Source organism: Strongylocentrotus purpuratus, unplaced genomic scaffold, assembly GCF_000002235.5.
Source record: "Strongylocentrotus purpuratus isolate Spur 01 unplaced genomic scaffold, Spur_5.0 spur5_scaffold_20, whole genome shotgun sequence".
Taxonomy (NCBI): domain Eukaryota; kingdom Metazoa; phylum Echinodermata; class Echinoidea; order Camarodonta; family Strongylocentrotidae; genus Strongylocentrotus; species Strongylocentrotus purpuratus.
Window position 1 is genome coordinate 35,173,111 of NW_022145606.1, and position 14,857 is coordinate 35,187,967.

Genomic DNA, 14,857 nt, shown 5'->3' on the forward strand with positions numbered 1-14,857 from the left:
GCAAGAACATTCATGAACTGCAAAAAATCATGATATATCTGAATCAATAACAATAAGAAACATTATTTCCTTGTAAATTTTATATTTTCTATTTCGTTTCATTTTTTAATCTAAGTTCTATGTATGGGAAAAGAAGGTTAATTGTCCTATAAACAAAAGAAATTGCACAGAACACATTTACCACTGTTACTTGCACAGCGGTCTGTTAACTTGAACAGAAAGCGGTCAGCTTCGCGCAGACATTAACTAACGTCTTGTCCTCATTTTGACTTGTTTTGACAATACCATTTAACTAACATAAAAGATAACCCTTACAGATCACTTCTAGACCTGTGCAACAAGGCCCAGGTTTGGGTCCTGGTCTAATTCAAGTTATTGCTTCCTGATTACCTACATGTAAACATCCATAATACTGCATTCTTTTCATTTCAGCATTGAACATGAAATACCAATACGTCTTGCTAGAGGCACTTTGTATATTCTTTGTGTCCCGGCACCACATAACCACCACATAACCACCACATCCAGTTCTATATGTTGTCTAGGTATCAATGTAATAGCTCCCTCTGTTTTCAAGTTATTGGATTTCAAAATGACACCAGTAGACTGTTTTATTTAAATCAAAACTACTACATGTACAACGATCAGAACGAAAATCGGTCTACTACCAAAGTCCCATTTGGAGGATGTTTCCTTTCACATTTTGAAATTAAATAGAAATAATTAGATTCTTTCAGGAAATGTTATCAACCTGAACAAAAAACACCTTTATTGAGATTGAAATGAAGAACTAAAAATCAGGTCCTGCATTTCGTTGGTGGTTTTGTGGTGCCTCGTCAAATTGTCCCTGTATTATCCATCATAAGTGCATATTTGAACTGGTAAAAAAAGACCATGGGATGTTTCACAAAGATCCTAAATCAAGCTTAACTCTACGTTGGACTTGAAAATTATGGAGAGTCATTCGTTAGTCTTAAAATCAAATACCGTATATTCAAAAGCGAAAAATCAAGTATTTTAGACTTTTTTTTTTTATAAATTCCAAAACAAGAACATGAATGATCTGAATCAACATCTCATGCCTTTTAAAATAACTTTTACAAAATATTTTTAAAGATGCTAAGGGCTTTCCATAATTGTTAAGTCAAACTTAGAGATAAGTTCACCTTTGGATCTTTGTGAAACACCCCCAGCAGTTACTTCAAGTATTCCTATCCAAATCGATTTTACACCACCTAAGAGTACAAATACCGCGATCGCGACTATTTTCAAAATACTAACTCAAGGGCATAATTATACAATACCCTATTGTATGTCCCATAGAAATCTTGTTTGGATTACGTGCACGATGTAATTTAAAGCATCTTTTTTCAGTTGATTTTTCGTAGTAGATGCTATCTTGTTCAATATTAGTCTCAACATTGCAAGCCTAGTTATGACAATGGCATGATTTCTGTTTTGGCAAATAGGCCTTCTTCTTTATGATTTTTTTTTTTAATCAATTGAAATGCACAGGAAATGAATCAAATTCAATGAATAGAAGTCTATCATGCAAGTTTTGCATGATGCTGAAGTGGAGAATAATGATTGTAGTGATTATTTTTCTTCTTAAACTTGTAAAAAAAAATATTAAAAAAAGAATGATTTCTCACCTGAGTTCCTAAAGGCACTTTCTCAATTTGAATCGAAATTGATTATTTGTGAAACCAAAAACCTTGAACTGTCACATACAACTCTCGCAAATTTTTAATGCCAAATTTGTGACATGAACATATTTTGAACTGCAAATATTCAGTCTTGTAATTCAATGATCTAGCAGCAAAAATATCTGAACAGCAAAATTTCTGATAGGTTCACAAATTTCTGGTTGATGTCAAAAAGACACCAAACAAACCAAGAATTATCTTTGAGCAACCTCCCCCATCCGACATTGGATGTATGAATTTCTTTCAAACAGAGTTAAAGGAAAAGTCTGACCCAATCGCAAATTAAATTGAATAAATAGAGAAAAATTGAACAAACAAAACGCTATAAGTTTCAACAAAATATAGTGATATGTTTCACGTAGACTGTATGCAAATTAGGGAGATGATGTCATCCGCTAGTTCTAAATTAAGCCATTGCTAACCAGGGGGGAACCAATCGTAATGAAGCAGCACAACTATGACCAGCAGAGGTTCACTAAGCAGCTAATCGGACCTACTCTAGCATCAACTGTAAACTCTGAAGTACTAACGAACGAGTAATTGACTTGCATCGACCACTACATACATTGAGAAATACTGGTTTCTGAGTTAATACATCAATGTACATCATATATTATTGCCACCATTTTGTCAGCTGAAACACACGCATGAACATAAGGCATTCAAACTGCACAATAGATCCTCGTACCACAGTTAACTAAATTATTTATACCCTTACCAAGTTTTATGATTTTTCAAGTATGTGAACAAAAATCCTTGAGAATGTGACATATTAAAATAATAGCTAACACCTAAAAGTATTCAACAAAGGCCGTATTCGACCAGTCCACCTGTCATTCTTGAGTTGCAAAAACAAAAAAAATACCTCAAATTTTCTAGGGGTATGAATAATTAAGTTGTTAACTATAGTAAAGGATGATTTAGGGGAGGGGATAGGGAGAAGACCAGAAAAGTTTTGAAAACAATGAAATACAGAAGAATTTGACTGATATACACAGGAAAAGCCCACTAAGGGTAATGGTTCTAAAGGCAGGGTATTCTACTAACACTCTACATTAGGTTTATGTATACTGCCATCTGCTGCTCAAAATGTCCCGATGTGTCGACAGCCATGTACCACAATGCATCACTGACTGATAACATGCTCGTGATGATGCTTGGATACAGGAAGCGAAAATCGCCCTATGTAAGCCATCACCGCAAGACAGCGCGATTGAAAATACATTAATGAAAGGATGTTGGTAACTACATTGTAACCTTACCTTTTATAAAAGAAAGGGGAAAACTGCAAAACAAATCATTACATCAACAAAAAACAAAAACAGATATTATTGATGAGCCATAATTATAGAGCAAATTGCATACATGCCACGACAGGATTGAACAGCATAATTGATAAACAAACAAGAAATACAAGCTTTTTTTTTTTTTCATCTCAAATTTTGAGTTCCAAAATCGGTGACAAACGGCTCTGGCTAAGTGAGATTTGTCGTAGTCAAATATAAAAAACAAACATGTTAATTCTGTACAAATTTCTTCTAGAGTATGATAATATAAAAAACAAATCTATATGTACAAAGGAAACCTTGCGTGAAGTACTAAATTTGAATCGTTACAAAAGCAAGGATATTCTCAATTTATAGTTTCTGAAGAAAAAAAAAATCTAAATTTGAATTTGTAGTCTTGATTCTAAGTGGTGACCAGATAATGATACCTACAGTATCTGACCTCATTCCAGCACACACCTTGCCAAAACTCAGGTCACAGCGCCAAAGTTTTACCTGACCGCTAAGAAAGCATGTGTATGTTATGCTTGTACGTAAGCAACCAGGGGACCAACGACTTTAAGTCCTCTAAGAGGGACTCTGTAATGAGGATTGATGCCTTACCCAAAGGGCACTGGCGCATTGACTTGGTTTTGAACCCAGGGACGCCCCGTTTACGAGACCACTGCTCTACAACTGGGCCATCAAGCCTCCTGTCTTGTGTCGTGAAATAATCAACATGGTTTCAGGGAGCTGGCATGTTTGGTGTGTGACTTATGGTACTCACTTCACATCTTGACCTGCACCCAAAAATTTAGAAATTCCTGCAGGCTCCTACAAAAACCATAACATACAACCCTATGATGTCAAAAGAATAAAAGAGTGGCAAGTTTAATCTTTTCAAACATCCCCTTCCTATAAAAGTATCAGAACTGCATTAACCTGTAAAGGTTTCAAAGGATATGTAAAGTGTGTACTAGTATACTTCTCTGTCTTAATACAAAAAAAAATCTCTCATATAAAACTCTTGGAAACTTCACTGTCTTCGACTTTGGGTCTCTTTGATTGTCACATGAAAGCAGTGACCTGCGGCGCCCTCGTGGGGCTGCAGAATTGTAGTGCGGAGGCGGAGTGGGACTGGGGCGAGTCGAGGAGATAGGCTGAGGAGACGGTGTGGGTCGTGTCCTTTAAGGGTGAACTGTCGAGGATGGAGCCACTGAAACTGAAGGCTGTGAAGGGCGATGTCGTCATAGGCACATCTAAACTGCTGATGTCGTTGAAGGTGTCCAGTAAGTTATCCTAGGGAAGAAAAGAGGGATTTATGAGTTGAAGGGAGTGGTAATCTAAACTGTCTAGGATAGGACCACAGCCCACTTTATAAACTAAAGGCTCTGAAGGGGGATGTCCAAACTAGCGAGGACACGGGTTCGAAACTGAGTCACGTCTTTTGGATGGTGACGTTTAAAGGTCCGTCCCCAGACGTAAATAATCATATCTGATTGATACACGTCTGTAAAACCACAATACACACACACACACACGGAATGTCCATTAAAAAATACTTCATGTTCTTTGCAACTCAAGGAATCAGAGAAGACAAGGAAAAGTTTGAGAGAAAGCAGATAAAGAATAAGAAAGTTTGAATGATTCCATACAAACAATTCATAGAGATATAAAGGTGTCTTTAATACCTGCAAGCCTAGATCACCATCGAGTTGAGTTAACGTTGGGTCTAGAAGATTAAGACTAGGGTTGAAAAACTGCTCGGCAAAGACGTTATGCGAGACCTCGTGCTTGGTTTCCGAGGGTGTGACTGTCGTTGTGGTTGCCGTGGAGATGATGCTCTGGAGTGGGGGCGGGACCTTTGCTACGGGAGGCGTGGATTCCCTCGGCGACGATTTGGGGGTTGAGATCCTGGACAGGGCTTCGATTCTTGAGAATTCCTCTGGAAAATTCATATTTTGATGGCAACTTGTTAAAAATAAAATTCATAATGAACAACTAAACTGGAATACTAATTAATATACCTTTTTAGTAGGCAATTTTCATAATGTAATGATTACATTTTGTGTTGTGAGGTTGTAAGCAATCGACTGATCGACTCACATTCTGACTATTGAAACTCAATTATTCACAACAGGTGAATGAAATAATTAACAGCATATTATCTTAGTACACTGTAACAACTTAACTACATGTAGGCACCTAACAAAGATTTCTGTATTAAATTTGATTACATTACGAAGATGGTCGATTCAATTGAATTTTCATATGACAAAGGGTGTGATTTGGGTACCCGGTAGAATGTGACTGTCGTTGTTGGTCAAACAGTTTTGAGCGCCAAGTAACGCCTGGCTGGAATACTCCCAAGGGAGTGGAGATTGTGCACACAGTGTGTGCAGGGAGGGACGTATTGAATCCAATGACCGGAGTAATATCTGTAAAGCGCTTAGAGACATCGTAGATGTACAGTAGCTGTATTAAGCGCTATATAAAAGCGGAATATTATTATTATTATTTCTACTTGACGAATCGTAATTTCGTATGATCACTTTGTCTACTCATCATGATCTCACCTGGTTTGGCCATGCTCCTCTTGATGCCCGAGGGATCTTTCTGAGTCCATTTATACACCTCCTCCTCCATCTTGGCCTGCTTCTCTGGGTTCATCGCCCATAGGCATCCCTTCCTGGCCGAACCGTTACCATTGTTCACCTGAGGCTTCTCTATCTTAGCAAAGCATTTGTTTAGCGACAGGTTGTGTCTTACAGAGTTCTGTGTGGGGGGAATGAAGAGAGTGATAGCAAAGATGAATAACACTTAGGAACATCTGTAACCACAGAACTTATGATGCTATGTACAGTACATGTATCTTAGAAAAGCATTTGTTTTGCTACAGACTGTGTCTCATGCAGGACTCCCACTTAGCCGAGTTGGAGCCTCGAGCTGTGGCAAGCTGGCACGAGCTTATGCGAGCCGTTTTTATCAATTCTTGGTATCAAGAATAATTTTACGTTGTAAAGCATGGTAATTCTTGATATCAAGAATTCAATTTCGTGCTATCAAGAATTGAATTCTTGATATCAAGAAATATGTTTTAATGATAAAACGGCTTGCCATAAGCTCGCGCCAGCTTGCCACAACTCGAGGCCCCAACTTGGCTAAGTGGGAGCCCTGCTTTATAGAGTTCTGTAAAGTCCTTTGAGAGACCAATGGTGAGAGCAACCAGTGGCATGAATGGCCTTCCATAGTTTAATTAAGTAGATCTAAGTCTTTGTAAAACACCCCATTGGTCAGCCATCAACCCCATATTGTATCTCCCAGGTAACTTCTGATAATCAAATTCACATTCTACACATTAACACCTACAGTACAAGCATTGCTGAGAAAACACCTGCTCATTCCAGCCACCCTATTGGCTGAATGGAAGAGGACAAAAAGTCAACAACTGTCAACACATGACGGGTGAGTGCACTTTTACAATGAGGGGGAATTCCTTTGCAGACTAATTGGAGGGACTGCTAAAAATAACCTACAATGTACATGCACCTGTTCCTTAACAGTATTTTTGATTGTTGTACATACACTGTATACTTAGAGATGGAACATGGAATGAACCTAAAAATTGAATTTGAAAAAAGCGAAGTACCCTCTATACTTTTCTAGCATTAATAGTTAATTTATAGCCCACTTCCCTCGATCAACAGTCCAAAGTCTGAATTTAACAGTCAAGTTTATTGACACTAATATGGCTAATGTCATGACCTTGTTTGCCAATTAACTTGAGAATAACATCATGGAAACATTCTATATACACTGTGCAGGTGAACGAAGTTCACGTGCACTCACTCACTCAAACCGATAAGACGTTGCCAAGACAACAATCAATTCTCTACAGTCTACGAGTCTACATCATACATGCCCAATGTACAACATGTACAGTTATTGAATGAGGGGATACAGTGATACAATACATTCAGTTGGGAGTCACGTCACCATACAGTACATTTATAGGAGTAACTACAGCATGTGAGCCATGAGGCATGTGTGTTGCTGGGTGTAGGTCTGTGGGAGGGAGGGGCAATTTATAAACAAATTATCAACAAACTGTCATAATTACTATTACTGGTAGTTCATGAAGAGTTTCAAGACACACTTCAGCCTTCTTCATAACCTGTACATGTGCATGTACAGTATGTACCGGTACACAAGATCCAAGGAGATTTCTTATAGCAAATTAAGAAATGTTTTTAGTAAAATGATATGAAAGAATGTGCCTTACCTTCCATCCATCTGGTGCTGTCTTGAAGTAAGGGAAGTTCTCACTGTAAACAAGATAAAACGTTAAAAGAAAGTTTAGATTGTTTTCAATAGGTAAAGGGGGGATACAAACAGGAGCAGATACCGGTAGTGATTCTACTCATACCCATAGCAACTCTTTTTCTTCTTCAGTTGCAGTGCAGATGTGTTTACAGTTACACACATGTCTGAAAAAAGGTAGTTACATTGTACATGTAGGCTACATGTAACTGCGGCTACTGAGCGTGAGTAAAAACAACTACACTGTATCGTTTTTAGCTGAGCTGAGTCTTTTGTACCTCTCACTCAGAAGTTTAGGTAACATTCAACAGAACTAAAAAGGTCTTACCATGAAAACATTTTGTTAAATCAAAATGTAAAAAGAGCAAAGGCGTCTATACCGGTGTACAGTGGTATAACATACTACATTGTACAAGAATTACCGGTAAACACAATTTTGTAGTGAAATTAGTAAACAAAAGCAATGTGGACATGCATGTCTTACTTTAAATCTGGAAAACTTGCTTATAATATATTTATGCACATTGTAAAATAATTGCCAGGATTATATAGACAACTATTAAATTTACTTGTATTTTCAATATAAAATCATTGCTTTTCTTCAATCTGTGCACTTGCAGTCATGCTTACAAATGACAGGAAAACAAGAACTTTTCCACTTGGTTCAAGACTGTACAGTAGTAGCCACATGGTGAGTCTTGAGAAGCTATGAATAATAACCAGTCACTAGACCACACCCCCTTGGCTCTCACCCAATGCAAACTACTATTGTTTTGATGCACACACTGTGTGTAACTGTAAGGGTGTGTGGGTGTAGTAAGTGTGGCCTGGGCTACAACTGTACATCATGCTTACTCACTGGACAGCCAGGACAGCCCAATAACAATGATGTAGTCTTTAACATCAGACCCCATATGAGTGACCTCACCTATAAATCCTGCCCCCTACTGTACACTTTTAACACTTTCGACTTGGCTACATGTAATTCATGAATCACAATGCATATTTAAATTTAAAACAAACTTTACATGGCTTGAGATTACTGAAGAGAAATATTTTGAATGCAAGAGATCTAAATATTGATACAATTATTTAATTCAGATAAAATGACAAATTAAAGTACATAAGTCTCTGTATATAACAATTAGCTACCATTCAAATAATCTGGAACAAGAAGTTATGTGTAGGCCTGGGGTTGCATCAATGGTGTTCAACTATTGAGCAATGAGCATGCATGTACAGTACAGTACATGTACACATACATGTATTAAACTGCAAGTATGTACTCCAAATGTAGGCTACAGTCCCTTACAACTCATTCATAAGTACAGTAAGCCTAGGACCCTGGCCTGGGAGAGTACATGAATTCATTAATTTCATTTAGATGAAGGGTCTAATACTCTAATTTTTCAAGACTATATATTTACCAAGGCTCTGCCTTTCTAGGTAAACCCACCAAATAGTCTCCATTGACTGCTTCAAGTTAGTCATTGATTCCTGAAGGTCTGCACTGCGCATGACAATGCAGGGGGCAGTGTACTCAACCACTCCATTGTGGTGTTATGTAATCTGGTTTAAATGTCTGCTATGAATGGGGACAAAGCCCATGGGCTGACAGGTGGAAATGTGGGATAGATGACAAAGATGGGTGAAGACAAAGTACTTCTGCTAGCTCTAGAAAATCTCTGTCAGCTCCTTTTCTCTGGTGTCAAGTGTTTAAAACTGAGGGTTTTTTTATAAACCAATTAGCACCTAGACAAAAGCAGGCCTACAAGTACATGAAAAGTTCAGGGACCTAAATGTTCTTTCAATTTTACAACCAGTTACTTGTGAGGTGTGACTGTAAAAAGCAACTAAACAAATATTACATCAGAGAAAACAGGTGATTGTCCCTTCCTGTCATTTTGCAACTACAAATTTGTATTTGTGGTGTTGTTAGCAAATTTCACATACCAATACCAAGGAGAAATCATTACATTTCACTATCCATTGTAAAATTATTGTATACTCAACAAAAGAAAGTTTCATCTTCATTATCACAAAGATACAACTAAAAATGACAAAAGTTGAACTTCCTGTTTTTAAAGGGACTTGGAAACATTGTTTAGATGAGAGAAAATTATGCTAAGGTAGTGACTTCAATGCTACAGCTGTAAATGTACGTGTACAACTAAAGATAATTTGACAGTTTGGGTGAAAACAGCATAATTAATGACAATTGGAGAAAAAAAATGATTCGATTGATTCCTTAATTCTCCCAACTAGACCTATATCATATCATTAATTATAACTTATTACACTTAATTACATTTTTGGTGAATGTAAATTGTCCCAAAGCAATGAATTGGCTCTACACCTGTACCTACATGTTCCATTCCAAGGATTTAATTTAGGTCTACTACTAGTGTTAAAATATTTTTTTAAACCCGTTTTATTTTTTTTATGTCTAATTTTCAAGGAAAAACAGTTGGGAAAATTCAAAAATTGGTTGGAAGAATGTACTATTAGTAGTATTACAGTATTAGAGGGTGTCGCAGTGACACCTTCAAAGAAAACCATAAATATCTTTGTGGTTTGAGAAATTTAGAGGGTTTTGTGCATGTATGATGTACACCACCCCTTCCCTCGTCAATCATGTGACCGGAGTCGGGCTAACTTGGCTCAAAGACAACTTGGTCCAGCTGCAAAAACAGTCAGTTTTTGCAGGTTGAGGGTTAGGTTTAGGGCAAGGGTTGGGGTAAAATGACAAAAACTGACCGTTTTTGCAGCTGGGCCGAGTTGTCCTTAGGCCGAGTTAGCCCGGATTCCAAAACATACATGTCAGACTATAAAGTTCCTCTTTATGACTTTATAAAACAATTTCCACTAGAACCTAGATCTAGACCTCTAGCAATTTTTTTATACCAGGTAGACTATTTGACATTTCATAAATACCTGTGTCTGTGCCGGTCATCTTATGACATTAAACTGTGCTACCGGTAATCATTTACAACACAAGCATCACGAATGACGAAATATGAAGAAAATTATCCTGAATCAAAACAAAACAAAAAAGAAAAACAAGATGGAAAACAAAAACGTGACAAAAAAAAACAAAAAGACGAAAACAAAATTACTCTAATACTCACCACATAAACTGATAGATCTCACTGACAGGCAAACAGCCGTTCTGACTGTTCTTCAACGACATCGTAATCAGACAACTGTACGAGTAGGCCGGCTTTGGATAGACTTTGTCAACCTTTGCCTTTGGACTTGCTGGGTGGACGTTCCCCTTCTGCTGCTGTATTTTGAGAGCTGAATTCAAGTCCGAAACTGAACCATTTTGCATGTTTCCATTGGCTAAGTGGAGCTGCTGCTGCTGGAGTTGCGAGATGAGTGTCTGCGCGGCAAGCTCGTTAAAGTTTGAGAGGTTGATCTGCGAGAGATCCATGGCCTGCAGGGTACCGTTTTGAAAAGTCACGTTCTGATTTCCATTTCCCGTTGAGAGAATGAGCGGAGATTGCTGCTGTTGGGTATTCAGGGAAAGGATAGGAGACTGTGTGATGATATTGCCTATGTTGCTGAGTCCAAGAGTTTCGCTTGAAGAGGCAGAGGCAGCAATCTGCGCCTGCAGCTCGGGGAGACTGTTGACAATCATCTGCAGACTGGCCTGGGCCGAGTTGGGGTCTAGCTGCAGTGCGGTGGTCGTAACTGGCATGCCCGTTTGGGGATCAACAAGCAGACTATGAATGCTGTTTTCGACCCCATCCATACCAGTAATTTGACTCAAATCCACTGTGTTAGCTGTTGTGGTCAAAACCGAAGTAGGATTTGCATCCGAGGCTGTGGTTTGAACGGCTTGCTCCTGAAAATAATTCGGGAGCAAGGTGAATTCGGCCGTGGAGTCTAAATCCAAGCCTGTCGTCTGCAAAGATGAGAGATCCATCGAGGACTGCGGCGAAAATCGGGCAGCATCAGACCTCAAAATCTCGTTCACTTCACTCTGAACTTCATTCGCAAACACATCATTGACTGATAAATCAGTTACCGAACCACCTCCGTAGAAATCCATGATGAAAATATTAAATATTTATCAGTTACATGAAAAACAAGAGAGTTGTTGACGGCGAGTACGCACACGACTGCACAGTTCGCTCGTGTAGTCCGACCTATTTAGAAATTCATACAATAACAACTCCACAACGACAATACGTTACGTGCGTATTGTCCGTTACACTACAGTCCCACACGGCAGGCGGAAATTCACCTGTAGAAAACAGCTTCGCCCAAAAAATCTAGACTTTCACCAGCTCTAAATTTCTAACTAATCCAAGGAAAAATTTGTTTTTCACGTAGATATATAATTGGTGAGGTCCAAATAATAGTAATATCCATGCAATGAGCCAGAATTTGATGTCATATCAACGTCCACATATTCACGAAGAGAGGCCCCTGTATAAATTCATAGTAAAAAAATCCCGTTAACTGTGCATGCATTGAACAAAGACGGATGGGAATTTAAATAACCTCACGCGGATTGGTCGCCTGCGCCCCACATGACCCGCCGTATAAATGGCGCTCGCTGATTGGTCGTTGATAGTCGTCGTCAAAGCAAGCCATTATGCATGCAGATAAATTCACGTAGCAGGTGAATTTGGGATATTTGCCATTTTCAGAGTATACTGACACTCGATTTCTTACAAATTTCAAGACAAGACTACGTACATATTCTCACATATCTCAAATGTAACATCTTGAATACAATATCTGTGTGTAACAACCAGACTGCGTTCAATCAATTTTGTAATCGGGGGAAAAGGGTCTGGAGGGAAATGTCTCCTCTTTGTACGTTGAAGAGACGTAGACTCTATCCCTTTGTTCGTCTTTATCTGGGTGTGGTCATTTGAATATTTGTGGTATACAGTGTAATGTGTTGTGCGTGTGTGTATGAGTATAGTGTATGTACTATCATGTTTGTGTGTTTATCACGTATAAAGTGGTAGCTGCACAATCCCAACTCCCTGCATAGACCTAATGTGCAGACGTTGTAATACCGCAGTGCTGTGTGTGTGTCTATAGCTTTAGGTGTGAGCAGGCTATAGGCCCAGTAGAAACTGCTATTTTGTGTAAACTTCACGTGTAGAAGTTTACTAGTTCCATTGACTGGGTTTATCAGCTGATCGAATGAAAACACCGCGTAGTACTCCAAGGTTCTCGTAGTTTCTAGTCTCCTTTTCGAGTAGGAAATACGTCTTGACTCTTAGTACTGCAGAACAACTCCAGCGGTCAGATTAGGTTTTTAGTTTTCCGAGAAGTTTTGGTTGTTTGATTAGAAAAGGCTAGAAATCGCTATATTTAGAAGTCATCTGCCATAAACGATTTACGGAACTGCATGTTTATATGCGGGCAATGCGGCCACATGTCTAAATAAAGTCTTTGTAAACTGGATTGTCACATTGTGAATTTGTGATAGTCCTATCAAAAATGGTGTCAAATATGGGTTTTATTTAGCTTTCTAATGCTTTGTTTGTCAAATCGAATTTTATTAATTTCTCCTGAAAATTAAGGAAATCATATAATGCTCTCCAAATGTCCCCATCTGAAAAGTGTGGACCAAACTTGTGTGTGTGCCTAATCATTTCCGTGTGATCTTCGGCAAGGTTGAGTAAAAACTGTTTTATCCCCAGTTTGGGTCACCCCCACATTTCACGGTACAACCGTGACTGTATAGGCGTAAAACGATTCTTGTATCACCGTAGGCTTGGAGGTGTCGATGTATAGTGGTTCATTATTTTAGTTGACCGTCGTTTTATAAGTTCGAATCCCAACCCAGCGCTACACATTAATCAGGGTGGGGAGTGGGGGGGGGGGGGGGGGGGGGAGCGCCGCAGTGGCGGATCCCCCCCCCCCTCGGAAAAAAGGTGTAAAAACACGTTATTTTTACCTTTTGGGGAGATGGCCCACCCCCCTGGCGCTCAAGAGGGGGGGGGGTGCGATTTTTCAAATTTTCGAGCCCCCCCCCCCCCCCCCCCCCCCCCCACTGAACGAATTATCGGCCGGCTGTTTCGCTACTTAATATTTTCTCACGAATTTGGCCCCCTCCCCTGTCGCCGGCTGGATCCGCCCCTAGCTGGGGCACCGATCCCTTCATAATGTTTCCATTTGGTAACTTTAATATATGAGATGTATTAAAAAAACTTCCCTTTCCCTTCTTGAACTTCAACATTACTATCGTGCAGCATAGCACCTAGCATGTAATAATCTAAAAAGGTGGAAATTGGCTCAATTTTCCAGTCAAAAATACTGATTTTTTTTTTTTTTTTTTTATTTATTTATTTTTTTATTTTTATTTATTGATTTTTTTTTTTAAATTTATTTATTTATTTATTTATTTTTTTTTTTTTTGGGGGGGGGGGGGTGGGTGGAATATAATGTTTTTAATGATCATAATATCCTGCTGAATAACAAATATACGGTATACTTGCATTTTAATACTACAAATTTTATTTTATATGTTTTTTGTTTTGTTTTTGTTTCGGGGGCTAATCAGCCTTACTCTTTTTCTTCCAGCCCCCCCCCCCCCTCCCTTTCTTCAGGCCAAAAGGGCTGGCACTTTATTGGAAAAGGGGGAAGTAGAAGGAAGAGGAGAAGGAGAGAGGGAAGTAAAAGAAGTAGAATCAACGGAAGGGAAACAGAGGAAGAGTAAGATAAGAAGAAGAAAAGGGAAGTAGAAAAGGGAGGAGGAGAGAGGGGAGAAGAAGAATTAGAATAAAAGAACTTAGAAGGGAAAACAACTGAGGAAGAGAAGGAGAAGAAGAAGAAAAATGGATGTTAAAAAAAAGGAGGAGAGTCTGGAGAGAGAGGAGGGAGAGAAAAGTCAGAACAAGCCAGAAGGATAATCAGTTTGTAGAAGGAGAAGAAAAGGAGATGATGATGAAAATGAAAATGGATCAGGTGATGGTCATCATCATCATTGTCTTCATTGTTTTCACTATCATGACGTCTATACCGTGCGGAAGAAAACCGATGAAGATGAGGAAGAAAATCAAAACTCTTCCAAGGAGTCGAATCTATTATTTCTGTTTTATTTTTGCTATGATTAGACGTAAGTTTCCTATTGATCTTATTGTTTTTTTTAATGAAATAATAATAGGAGGTAAGCTATAGGCCTATGCACTAATAAATGCAGGAGACCGCCCCCCCCCCCCCCACCCCTCCCTCATCATGCCCATTAGCCAATCAAGCAGTCCTGGGTGATTATATCAAAACCCATCATAACAGTAATCGACTCTATCTTAACAATGGCTAAAAATGTTTCTAGGACACTTACCCCCAGGACAATCACCCCGGCCAATTACCAGCGGGACAATAATTACCCCCCCCCCCACCCCGTAAAATTGCCCTCTCCTCCGGGGACGACCCCCCCCCCCCCGAGGACAATTATTACCCCCTGAAAGTTACCCTTTAGGACAATAACCCCCGTTGACAATTACCCTCGGGTAAAATTTCTGCTTTTATCAAAACCAACTTTTTAACAGGATGGACGTCCCGTTTTATGAACAGGGGGTAATAATAATCCATAGG

General features: G+C 39.0%; 1 protein-coding gene across 1 annotated transcript; it reads right to left on the minus strand.

Moving 5' to 3' along the window:
• Window positions 1-108: 108 nt before the first annotated feature.
• On the minus strand, window positions 109-11,760 carry LOC584374 (forkhead transcription factor N1/4). The gene is made up of 5 exons (XM_784234.5): window positions 10,420-11,760; window positions 7,254-7,296; window positions 5,548-5,746; window positions 4,663-4,916; window positions 109-4,270 (listed from the first exon to the last, which is right to left on the minus strand). Exons 1-5 carry the CDS (start codon window positions 11,343-11,345, stop codon window positions 4,040-4,042), a joined length of 1,653 nt encoding a protein of 550 aa, XP_789327.2. The 5' UTR covers window positions 11,346-11,760; the 3' UTR covers window positions 109-4,039.
• Window positions 11,761-14,857: the final 3,097 nt, after the last annotated feature.

What these genes read in the sequence shown, in the direction of transcription:
- LOC584374 (XM_784234.5), bottom strand. Translation starts at nt 11,345, where the DNA reads ATGGATTTCTACGGAGGTGGTTCGGTAACTGATTTATCAGTCAATGAT. An exon ending in CAGCACCAGATGGATGGAAG is followed by an intron (nt 5,747 to 7,253) that starts GTAAGGCACATT and finishes CCCCCCACACAG; the next exon opens with AACTCTGTAAGACACAACCT. An exon ending in GAGGAGCATGGCCAAACCAG is followed by an intron (nt 4,917 to 5,547) that starts GTGAGATCATGA and finishes TGAATTTTCCAG; the next exon opens with AGGAATTCTCAAGAATCGAA.